Source organism: Lutjanus erythropterus, chromosome 7 (genome assembly GCF_056507025.1).
Source record: "Lutjanus erythropterus isolate fLutEry1 chromosome 7, fLutEry1.hap2, whole genome shotgun sequence".
Lineage (NCBI taxonomy): Eukaryota > Metazoa > Chordata > Actinopteri > Lutjaniformes > Lutjanidae > Lutjanus > Lutjanus erythropterus.
The window spans coordinates 15,209,407-15,222,018 of NC_139323.1; the positions used below are offsets into that span (position 1 = coordinate 15,209,407).

General features: G+C 36.6%; 1 protein-coding gene across 1 annotated transcript; it reads left to right on the forward strand.

The window, feature by feature from the left end:
• The first annotated feature begins 8,424 nt into the window (after positions 1–8,424).
• Positions 8,425–11,173, forward strand: LOC146323779 (granzyme B). The gene is made up of 5 exons (XM_084722186.1): positions 8,425–8,557; positions 9,498–9,657; positions 9,873–10,002; positions 10,238–10,462; positions 10,568–11,173. The coding sequence occupies exons 1-5, from the start codon at positions 8,500–8,502 to the stop codon at positions 10,718–10,720; spliced, it is 726 nt and encodes a 241-aa protein (XP_084578312.1). The 5' UTR covers positions 8,425–8,499; the 3' UTR covers positions 10,721–11,173.
• The last annotated feature ends 1,439 nt before the right edge of the window (positions 11,174–12,612 follow it).

Below are 12,612 nucleotides of genomic sequence, written 5' to 3' on the forward strand. Positions count from 1 at the left end.
TAATGAAGATAACTGTTAGCTGCGCTCCTAATTCAAATCAACATTATTATGAAATTTCAAAAAAAGTTGGGACGGCAGCATGTTTATCACTGTGTTACAATACCTTTTCTTTTAATGTCATTTGAGAACTGAGGACACTCATTGCTGAAGTTTTGAACGTGAAATTCTTTCTTGCTCTTGCGTGATATGCGACTTCAGGTGCTCAACAGTCCAGAGTCTCTGTTGTCGCATTTTTTATGGTTCATAATGCACCAAACATTTTCAATAGGAGACAGGTCTGGACTGCAGGCAGGCCAGTCTAGTAGTAAAGTCACTCTGTTGAAATGTGGACTCATCAGATGACACCACACTTTTCCACTTTCCTTCAGCCAGTCTTACTGTGCATTTGTAGATGTAGCAACAAAATGTCCTTACTAACAACAGTTTTCCAAAAACATTCCAGAGCCCATGTAGTATACTTTAACCTTTATGTGGCTTTTTAATGCAGCTTTTAATGCTGTACCATCTGAGGGGTCAAAGGTCACAGGCATTCAATGTTGGCTTTCAGCCTTGCCTGTTGTGCCACTGAAATTAAATACAATGCAGGTCAGGTTATTATTGAAGAGATTAGTTTTCACTTTCTTAGCATTTTGGGCAGTCAAACATACACATTTTGAACAAAACTCTCAAACATTCACAGCACAGCACTGCACAGCTACATTAAGATAAAGTGAAGGAAGAGAATGAAATGAAACTTTGGGGCACTTAAACGATGTTAGTCAGGTAAAAGCTGCATTACACACAAAAACACGCCTCAATTTTACACCCTCCTCCAGTTTACTGGATGTTTTCATTATGCAATGCCTGTCAAAGTTAATTTGAACAGCACATATTTAACTTTAATTGAGTATAAACAGTTAAAGCCTGACTTGGAAGAAAAAATCCTTTATTGAAATCACAGGTGCACTCGAGAATGCTTTTTATTCTCTCTCCTCTTATAGACTCTCTCTGGGCTTTCTGTCGGTGTAGCATTACCTTTCCATCTGTAAAAATACTGCCTAGAAAACCTGAAAGTGAATGCATGAATTATTATTTACACAGGCTCAAAACAATTGGCTGAAGGTCTGATAAGAAATCTTTCGGAGACTTTCTCATCTGTTTGTCAGCTATTCTATTACTGCAATATTATAGCCAGAGGTAGGCCTTTATTAGGCATTAAGTATTGACTTATAAAATCATTGTATATGAATGGTTTTGTATCTTATTAAGAAGGCGTAAGGAGATATAAAAATTGACTTCTATTAATGGATGTATAGAATATGCACCACTGCTTATGCATTAGCAAAAACGAAAATCAAGCTGTTCAATCTCTTTATCTTGAGAATGGAAATTTCACAATCTTTAGTAACCGCATACAAGCGTGTCTTATTTGTTCTGAAGTTTCCTCTTCATTCGAGAGTAAATGACTCATTAAGACAGCAATAAAGATAACAGTTTGACGTGGTTTATGTCACAAGAAATTTTGGTAGGAATTTTATGCATTAATATTCAAATCAAATCTCAATACTTCTTTCTGAATCATGTATGTTGCATCAGATATCGAAAACTATATCTATATTTCTTCCTATCTGTAGTGCTATTTATTCACCTAGATTGTTTTGGTGTGAGTTTCGGAGATATCAGAACACTGTGCTAGTCAGCTGAGTGGTGCTATTGTTACAGCTCAGCCGAGGTTAATGCCATTAATGTCTAAAAGCGCCACTGTCACAAGTCCGAGCCTCGTTTGAACGAGTGGATGCATGCTTCCTTCTGCATGGTTATACGGTTGGCGGGTAGTGTTGTACAAGATCATGCTAAAAGAGCGGCGTTCATTGAACGTGCTCATGTTTTGTTGTGTCAGCTGATAAAAACAGAAGTGTAATTGCAGCGATTTGCAATTGTGCATGAACTACACTGGAGACTGGAACATCACATTTGCTCGTCTCCTCTTTCTCATCTCCCTCTCCATCTCCAAACAGTTCTCATGAACTGGAAAGTCAGAATTACAACTTGCCAGTTGAAAATTTCAACAGCATGTTGGTGTTTAGGTTTGCTGTCTGCGTAGTGTAAAACATTTTCAAATTGTTATAATTTGTTGTTAATAACTAAAAATATAAGCAATTCTGACCATACAATATTCATGTTTTAATACAAAAACATGAATATTGCACAAAATTTATTTAGGTGTCATTATAAAGTGTCCAGTGCCCATGATAGGAAGAGCTTCTATCTAAAATAATTCTTTTTTATAAAACAAAAGAAACGAATGTGAGCTACTTCATTTTTGGGAGCATGAACTTGGTTCAAAATTCTAAATTATGAACCATGAGCATGAAGTAGTCTACTTAATCTACTTCAGAACTTAATCTCTGTGAACTGAACTTTGAGTGAGCTCTTTTTAACTATGAACTATGCAAAACACTGTTGGTGGATGTAGCTCAGTGGAAAGAGAAACTCCTACATGAAACTCCTCACAACGAGGTCTGTGCTTTATCTTGAGTAACCAGGTCATCATTTCTGGAAAGAGACATTGCTGTTGAGTTTTTCCCTTTTGTTGAGTGCATCTTGTGCAATTGTAATAGAGAGAAGGCAAATATCTGTATGGTCGATATCTCCAAAACTCAGCAACTCACACCAAAGCAATCTAAGTAGATGTATGAATAGCACTGCAGACAGGAAAACACTATGTTTTTTGATTTCAGGGTGAACTGTCCTTTTAAGCATTACATTCTGAATCACTACAGTGAATAAAATATACTAGGAAATACTGCTGATCTTCAGAACATAAATAATTGATTATGTAGGCCTATACTAGCTTTAGTGTATAGTGCGATGAAGTCAGGCCAGGATGCTTTTTTAGACAAGAAAAAGAACATTTAATTGAGATTTTCGACAAGTTTTCCAGAGTTGGGATGATATATTCCACATTGTTATAAAATGAACAACAATGTAATTCTATATAGAAATATTGGCAATGATATTAATGACAAAAAAACAAAACACAACACATCCCGACCCCCATCTCTATCCCTTTGTTAGGCGTGGGTGGCAACCATGCGGTGCTCAGCAAATGTCAAATGAAGACAATCTCTGTCAGTAATACTAAGCACTGCTAACAGAGGATCTGACTCTATGTTCCTCTTTAGGATGTTAGAGAAAGTGTGAAAGATATCACTCCAGAATTTTTGTAAACGAGGACACAGCCAGTACATATGGATAAGGTTGGCATCACTCTTTTTTGCATAACTTCATGACTTAAATTAGATTATCTTTTGGGATATTTGCCTTTATCAAATTTAATAAAAAGACTGTTATGTTTGCTAGCTCTAACCAACCCCAAAGAGACACTTTGGCAGAGTTACTTTTTTTGTTGTTGTTATTGTTTTATTTTTTTTTTTTACTTTTTTAACAATTTTTTGTAAGACGGTTTTAACTTCACAACATTAAATGGACCAAAATAGACAAGAACAAAGAAACTGTCAATGAAAAACACAAGAAAAAACTGTCAGTGGCAATGTGAGAAAATGATGGTAACTAGTCTGTCCCTAGTCCAGGTTAAGAGTGGTGTGGATCTAACTGCAGCTGGGACACCCTGGAATTCTGAAACTGTAGTGGGCTGATAGCCTGCCAACTGTGTTACCTGGTGCCGAATACCTTTTTATTTAAATGTATTGTTGGGGGGGGGTGAAAAGTCCACTCAGGTGAATCAGTTGGATGTGGACTCTGTTCCTGTCCTTTTTTTCTTTTCCTCAATCCAAGGAAGTGGTGAGTTCTTTCCCAGAAAGATGGATTTTTCTTCTTCTCTGCAGCCTGCTCCTGACTGACTTCAGCCTCTTCCACAAGTCCTGGTTCTTGTGAAATACAGTCAATACCTGGTCGTTCAGCTCTTCAGTGAGCTGGTCAGATTCTGTGTGGAAGGTCTGATTGTCTTCTTCCGTAGCCTGGAGCTGCCATATCTGTTGCTTCAGGCCCTCAAGCTCTTTCTGATTTTCTTGCTGCTTGTGCACCAAGTACACCTCTCGGCTCTTCTGTTGAGAAAACTGTCCGCATTTCTTCCAGTTGTTGTTGAAGATGAACCTTTAGAGTACAGTTATTGTCAAATGAGATCTTCTCAAATTCTTTCTCAAGTTTTTGATTTTTCTTGCTCTTTCTCTCCAAGTTTGTGGAGAGCTCAGCATTTTTCTCCTCTGCTTCTTGAAGCTGAGTATTCGTCTCCTCCACCTGTTTGACAAGGGTGTTATTGTCAAACGAGAGCTTCTCAAAGTCTTCCTCAAGTTTCTGATTTTTCTTGCTCTCTCTCTCCAGGTTGGTGGAGAGCTTTTTTTTAACAAGGGCCTCATTGGGAACTAATTCTTTCTGCAACCAAGCTTTATCCTTCTGTCTACATTTCCTTTCATTATCGAGCTGTCCGGTCAGATACTCACTCTGCTCCCACAGTTGTTCATAATCATCCTTTGAGTTTTAGAGCTGAGCTTGCAGCTCGTTCACCTGTTTGATAAGGGCCTCCCAGGAAGTCATATCTTTTCGTCCAGAGCTCTGAATGAAAGTCTCAAAGACTTAGTCTCAAATACTTAGTGTATTGTTGTCTGAAGTTGTTGTTTATCTCACAATGATGTATCTCCTGTTCAAAGGTGCAATGCTCCTGTTGATTCCTTGATTCAAGGGTACCCTTCTAATAGACAAAAAGTGGCCTTTAGAGCTGTGTTTCCCAAACTTTTTTTATGGGGATCCATTTTTTAAAAAATGACAAATCATTGCGATCCCATTCACAATAAGCCTCATCAGTGCCGTAAATCTTGGGAACAGCTAATTTGTGCATAAATAAATATTCCTGCATCACCTTATATTATCTTGATATGTGTTATTGAAAACATACAGTAAACATGTTAAGTACATTATAAATTAGTTAATAGGCCATCTTATTGTTTTTATTTTCTCTCATCTGGAAAACGATATAGGACATTTTAGCTTTATCATAAATCAGACAAAATAACTACATTTAGACATTTAAACAAGATCCATATACACAATATACACATTTTAAATGCTTTATAAAAGTATCCTGCATACATTAATCTTAAATTTGCTGAATTTCTTCCATAGTCTTTCATTTATTTTGTGACCTAAATTAATTCTCCTGTGATCCACCTGTGGGTCATGGCTCACTCTCTGGGAATGGCTGCTTTAGAGTGCCCTTCCAGTGAAGAAAACACAATGCAGTGCCTTATAGGTTATCCTACGTGCCTTTAAATAGTTAGGCCAATAGTTCCCTGTGTGTTTTTACTACAGAGGTATAGTAGTTTTTGCACTTTGTGTCATATAATAAAACAATTTTAATCTAAACCAGGAATTGGAATTGTTTGGAAATACATTGCGATTTCCGAAGTTGTTGAGCACAGTCAGTGTCACATCAGCATGGCTCTCGGGCCATAAATCATATGCGATTTTGTTAAACTCACGGTTTGATCTATCATGACTCTTCTAGGAATGTCTGTTTCTGTCTGTTGGCTTTTATTGTTGCCATTTTCCTTTCTTCTTAATAAACATGTAATTTGCACTGTGATTGATGGTTTTTCATGGCTGTTATTACATTCCCTCTTTCTCTGTTGCTGTGTCCAATGGTTAAACCAGCCAGCTCTCTCAGCCCCGTGGTCCCCATAAAAGTGACGGGCTAACCGTAAAGGCCCTGTTCTACCAAGCAAGATCCTCTCTGCATCTCCTTCTGTAATTCCCATTACTGCCCTGGACTCCAGGAGTTCACATCCCAAAAACCTGTTCACTCTTTTCCTTCTCATCTTCCCCCACCTCCTCTTTTCCCCCCCTTCTTCAACACATGAAAACTCTATTGTGCATCATTCAAAACAATTACAATAAAGTTTGTGACTGAGATAGAAGAGGGACATACTTGAGTCTAGACTGAGGAAGTGATGTAACAGACATATCTGTACTCTGTGGTCAGTAAGCTGCATACTTTTAGGCTTGACTACACCATGGAAATAAAAGGAAAGGGTTATGGCCAGCACTATTTTCAGTTTTGCAAATCTCTTCATATCTTTTCATTGAAGGTGCAATATCCCAAAACTCTCATGGGACAGACACCAAATGTTGCCAGCCAGTGTTTCCTTGCAACATTAAAGTCATGTTTTGATTTTGAATGAATCAAACCTGTGTGATGGAAGTCTGGAGGGGTTTGTTGTGAAAATGAGTTCGCTAGTTGGCTGTTAAGAGTCAGGCTAAAAACTGAAATAGCCAAAAACCAGAACCAGGTACTTATCGAAGCTGGAAGCCACAGGTACAGTAACAAGCGTGGATGATCAATGACATTTTCTCATGTGACTTTTTTTCTTCCTCCATGGCAAAAAAATCACAATGACTTAGAGCTGTTAACTAGCTAACTTTTCGCTTTTCACAGACTAGCTCTGCTGTGAAGAGTGCAGTAAGACACTGTGTAACATTTCATAAACAGGGCCTTGGTAAAGAAAGAAAACGTACTTTTCTGTGGTAGCAAACACAACACGCAGACTTTCACTAACTATTATGTCAAACAGTGAGTTTATCTACTCATTTCATGGCTGAAGTCAAGTAACCGCCCCTCAGCAGGGACCAGTAGGAACACTGAAAACTTGAATATGACGATATGTCATCTGCTATATCTGACCTGAATTCATGTTCAAACATGACAAATATAATTGAAGTATCGCCCAACCTGTGTTGAGGCCCTAAATGATCAAATAGAGTGATTTGCAATGTGAAAATATAATGGAGTAATGGTGTCCTGAGCAGAGAATGAAACACTCCTTCTCACTGTGTGTGTTGTAATCTGAGCTTCTCTCTGCATGTTAGTGCATATGTGCATTCATGTTAATGCTGTCTTCACTTCCAAACAAGGCACAAAATGGTGATCAACTGGTTACAATTGTTCTCATGTTACAGCTAAACAGTACACTAGACTAGACTAGACTAGAATTTTTTTCAGTCAGAAATGTGTAAAGTGCAGCAGTAACAAAATCTTGATCTATATTTGATCATCACTGCCCAGTTTGACAGTTTGATCTGAGTTTTGTGAGCAGTGTATGCAGATGCTGCTTCCTTAATTCCTTCAAAATTTACTGAGCAAATGAAGTGCACACTTGTTTTAGACTTGATGCTTTAGATGCTGGTGGTCTACTGCAACCTCTAGCATCAGTATATGCCATATACAGCACCTTTAAAAAGCTTCATTCGCGTTTGATCCAAAGTTATTGTTGAGTTAACATCCAACTTTCCTTGTCAGCTCTCATTGGTTCACAGTCAGTACCTCACAAGTACTTTCCTTTATTTTTGCCAAACTGAAACAAATATGACTGCTGAGCCCACAAGCTATGAACAGACATGATGAATTGCGCTGATTTATGTTACACATACATTTTTTTAATAGAGAAATTATTATAGCGGCTTCTTGCTTAAAAGAAAAAGACCAACCGAAATATTGCTTTGCTACAGTTTAATGCTGGTTTATGAAAATGCAGTCTGATCTCTTTTTCCCTCCAACTGAATCCTAATGACTTCTTCATTCCTCCAGTAGCTCAGCGGTCACATTTCACTTTAAGTTCCATGAACCACACTTTCAAACAAATCCTATTTTTATGCACTGTCTTATGACGTGATAACATCAGAATAATGTTACCTTTGGGGCTGTGTGACAGACATACAGGCTCCTTTGAGAAAGCCACGGCTTTGAACATGAAATGCCAATAGAGATCTTCAAGGCTGAGTGAGTGCTATGACAGAGGCATCAGTGGAGAAATTATGACCAGTCATATCACAGATCACTACACTGGTCTGATTTAATGCTTAAGTTCGCACCATTCGACTCAATTACAAGTCAATTTGAGGTCAAGGACATAATTAAGAACTGGCTTTTCATATGATGGAAATTTATGGAAACGGGTATTCAGGCCAGGTATTTGTGAAACAAAGAATTTTCACTAAAACACATGATGTAAGTAACCCTAAATCTAAGTAACCTCAGCCTTGATTTAAAAAATCTGCAAAATGCAGTAACATTGATACTCAGTGTTTGTGTCATGGCTGCTGTATGTTTCCATGTTATACTGCATGTTTTTTTAAATGTTTCTCTATGTGGTTTTTACATTTGCGGCAACACAAAATACCCACCAGGACAAAATAATAAATCAATTAAATTAAATTCTTATATATATATATATATATATATATATATATATATATATATATATATATATATATATATATATATATATATATATATATAATTATGCATTGTCTAAAAACTTTTAATTATGACTGTCCTCTATAGAGAGGCGTGCTCCTCATGAATGTGCTTGAAAGCTACATGTTTTGCATATGCAAATTACACAAACACTGCCCCCTCTCCCGTATACAAGGAAGCATTTAAAAACTGAAATTGTCAGCGCTGTGTGTCACTACTCTTCAGTAGCTGAGCTGTGCTGTAATCTCACCATGTTTATCTACGGTAAACTAGTGATACTGATACTTGCATTGACTCTTGATGGCCAAGGTAAGTTAAGGAACATTTTTGCAGCTATGTTGGCTACTTTTTCACCCAGGTTGTTATACACTGTAAAAAAACAAACAAGAATTTAATAGAATATTTTCCTCATTATTAACCCTCAATGCATTTTTTATGTAAATAATTTTATGGTTAAGATGAGTTCTTCTGACCTGAAGTCTTTTGACTTGAAATGATGAGCTGAATGAATGTACTGTACTGTAGTTCAATCAACTCATCAAATTAAGTTTCTAAAGAAACATATCAGCATATAAGCAGACTTCCCAGAGTTAGTTTAAAGAAAATATACATGATGAAAACTTGCTGTGTGTCTAATACATTTTAAGACGAGTCATAGTTTCTTGTTTTCACGATAATGAAAACACTGCAAAAGGTATGATGAAGGTCAGTATTCATCCTTATATCCCTTTACTCTTATAATTTAATAAATTCAATGGGAACAGTTCCCACAGGAGCAGCTGTAAGTTTTTTTGTGTGAAATGAAGAACTGACTCATCAAACTGAGAAAATGTAAAAAGAAGTCAGATGTATTTGTTATGTTCATCAGTGTGACTGAAGAGTTGGTGGTTCAACTTATTATGTTAAAGTTACTGAACATGTTTTCTGAAGTACAACTATCCGGTTTATTTGACCAAATAGATTAATTTGAATCAAAATTAGCTCAACTTGTCTTTTCAAATTCAGTCTACTTAAATTTTTAAAGTGGTCCAGACTCTTAATTTAACTGAAAACAATTTGTTTTTGTAGTGCAGAATACGCTTTAGACTACAGCAATGAGAAACTACACACTGTGACATATAACACAAGAATGATCTGTTCATTTTAATCAATTTATTTGGTTAATTTATTATGCATATCAATAGGATTAATGGTCATCAATAGTCTGTTTAGATTTGTGAGTTCATAGATATGTTTATTTTTTTCTCAGTTCATGCAGGGAGAATCTTTGGAGGCAGAGAGGCTGTGCCACACAGCAGGCCATACATGGTGATGGTGGAGCAACGCATGCAGGGTGGTGGAACAGGCTACTGTGATGGCTTCCTAGTGAGTGAGGATTTTGTGATGACTGCAGCCCACTGTCAAGCCAGGTCAGTTTAATGTATTTCATGTTTACCCATGAACAGCGATTGTGCTATGAACTGTGGGGCATCTGACAGAATTTCTCATCTTAACAACCATAGATACGTGCAGGTTAAAACGCACCAATATATTATATCTATTTGGCAAATGTGCTTCATGAATTGTAAAATAAATTAAATTGTTTTATAAATCACAATTTTTGCACTTAATTTTGTCCTTTCAGTTCCTACACAGTCTTACTGGGAGTTCACAATTTCCACAGTAATGATAAAAAAAGCGTATCTGTGGCACAAGCATTTCCACATAAAAACTACAATGAGGCTACTTTTGAAAATGACATTATGCTTCTTAAGGTAAGAAAACTCTTGTGCTTTTGTCTGTTTCTGGTTTTTCATTATGTTACTGGTTGGCAAAACTGCTCTATTGATTAATTAAATTAAGGCCTGAAATAGATGCATATCAGCTCACTGAACAATAACTTTGCAGGGAATATATTAGACAACAGGCAAATGTGACCACAGGAGAAACTGGAATTGACATTTCAGCTTCATATTTGTATTTTTTTTAAATCTCTCCCTGTTTCTTAAGTTGAGCTCCAAGGCAGCCTTCAACAAAAACGTGAAACCCATCGCCCTTGCAGGCCGAAGTGATGACTCTCTGCCAAAATCATGTTTAGTCTCCGGGTGGGGAGCAACAGGGAACAATAAATCCATGTCTGACGTACTCAGGGAAGTCAATGTAACACTCATTGACCATGAGCCGTGTAAGAGCCACAACTTCTACTGCTCTGAGGGAGAGACTGGACCAGGTCAGGTAAGTATAATTTTCCAAGATAACATGGACAAACAAACATTGATCAACAATGATAAATTAATTCACTGTTGAAGCTATCACTGCATAATATCTATGTACTTTCAGGGAGACTCTGGTGGTCCACTGGTCTGCGAAGGAAAAGCTTATGGAGTGGTGTCCAACACCTACATACCACATGCAGGTGGCCCAAGAATCAACTGTTATTCTCAGATTCCTGACAAAAGAAGCTGGCTCGAGCCAACCATTAAAAACGCATGAAAAAAATCTAATACATCTATCATTTGATTAATCGAATCACATCATTTCAATTTATAGTGTTTCAGTTCAAAAGTATAACATCAGAGAGCTGAACATCAAGACGCTAGCATTTGTAACTGATACCATAGCGATGAGACTGTCAGACCAAAGTCTAGACTTGCTTGCTGTTTTTTCTGCTGCTTGACAACTACACTTCTGTTTTCAATAATCTTTAGCTTATAATTAGGGCAATTAGAAATTTAAATGAAGCACATACAGTTTTTTAAGATGTTCTGTTCTGTTTCATAGATGTGATATTAAATACTGCATTTTATCGTGCTCCTAAATGAGACATTATTTTTATTAAATACAGAACCACTTTGTGCATCATCTTTTAGACTTGGTCAAATAAGACCAGGATCCTCTAAGTTTGTTTTGTACCATCTTTTTAAACAATAAACTGCTGATGTCTCACCTTGTTCTCTGAGTATGTCTGTTCCTGTTTGAGCCTGAATTCAATCAAGAAAAAAAGACAACACTGCCTCCTTGTGAAGAAAGTGTATTGATGCAGCAGGAAGAGGGTCACTTTTTGAAATAAGAGCTGAAACTTTTCTCTCATTTCTAAGTTCTGGACCAAATCAAGTCTGTGTGTGTGACTGCATTCTAGCAATATGTAGCTCAATGTTCAGGGTGGACACTGGCAGCATCTGCCATCACTTTTCAATTATGCAAGCAAATTTTGTTCCTAAACTGTAAAACTGATATTTTGACATAGTTCAGGAACTAAATAAGTTTAGGCATTAAATAAATCCCTTTGCTTCATTTCTATTTCAGTTGTAGACAAATACATTTTACATGATCAGGCAGTTCATTTATGTCAAATGTTATTTGATATTCTGACTACACAAACTATTACATCTAATAAAATTTCAGAATTGCACCTTTAGGAGTAACAAAAGGGACACCGTGCTGTTAACTGAATTATCTTTTGATAGCTTTGAATAATATTACAGAAAAAATGGTGAGGTGCATGAAAAAACAAGGATTGGAGAGAGACCCCCCCCCCCCCACCCCCCCCCCCACTTTACACTTCTGCCAGTTTGCTTTTATAAGTATCTTTTGATGCTGACTGGTAAGTTTGATAAGACTTGTTATAACAGACATCATCCCAATAAGTGACTTAGTCAACTTATTTTCTTGCACTACTGCATTTATCACGCCTCAACACCTCTTGTCTTCTTTTTCATGAACTTTGTTGAATTATGTTCATTCAGAGCCGTAGGCTTGAAACACTGTCCACACAACTATGCAAATGTAAGTGACTACACCTCACCTAGCTGGCACAAATTTGCAACCCTGTTGAGCATATTTAAAGCAAAACATATTTAATGTTCTTATGCATTGGTGTGGGGTAAAAAATGTCAGTCCTCAAGGGGGCAAAACGGAGTTAATCAGAGCATATCCATGACCATAATGCGTATGTTTTCAAAAGCATTCCTGTCTAAATATAGAAATGACAAAAATATAAACATGCCTCTGCATACGGTCCTCTATAATACATCCATTGAATATGTATATATATATATATATATATATATATATATATATATATATATATATATATATATATATATATATATAGTAAACTTAATTCTGCAAGTCTATAATAATGTTGTGAAATTATTGTACTGAAATATATCAGGTACACAGTAAACTGCACAACTTAATAAGGGAAACAAAATCAGTAAAGTAACTTACTACAAATAATGTGTATACTAACTATTATTAAGTACTCGTATCAGTACTCTGTATCAGCAAGTACCCAAATGTAAGTACTTATACTTGTACTACTCAGTGCATCTCTAGTCACAGGAGAATTTATTCGGGTCCCCAAATAAATAAAAGACTGTGGA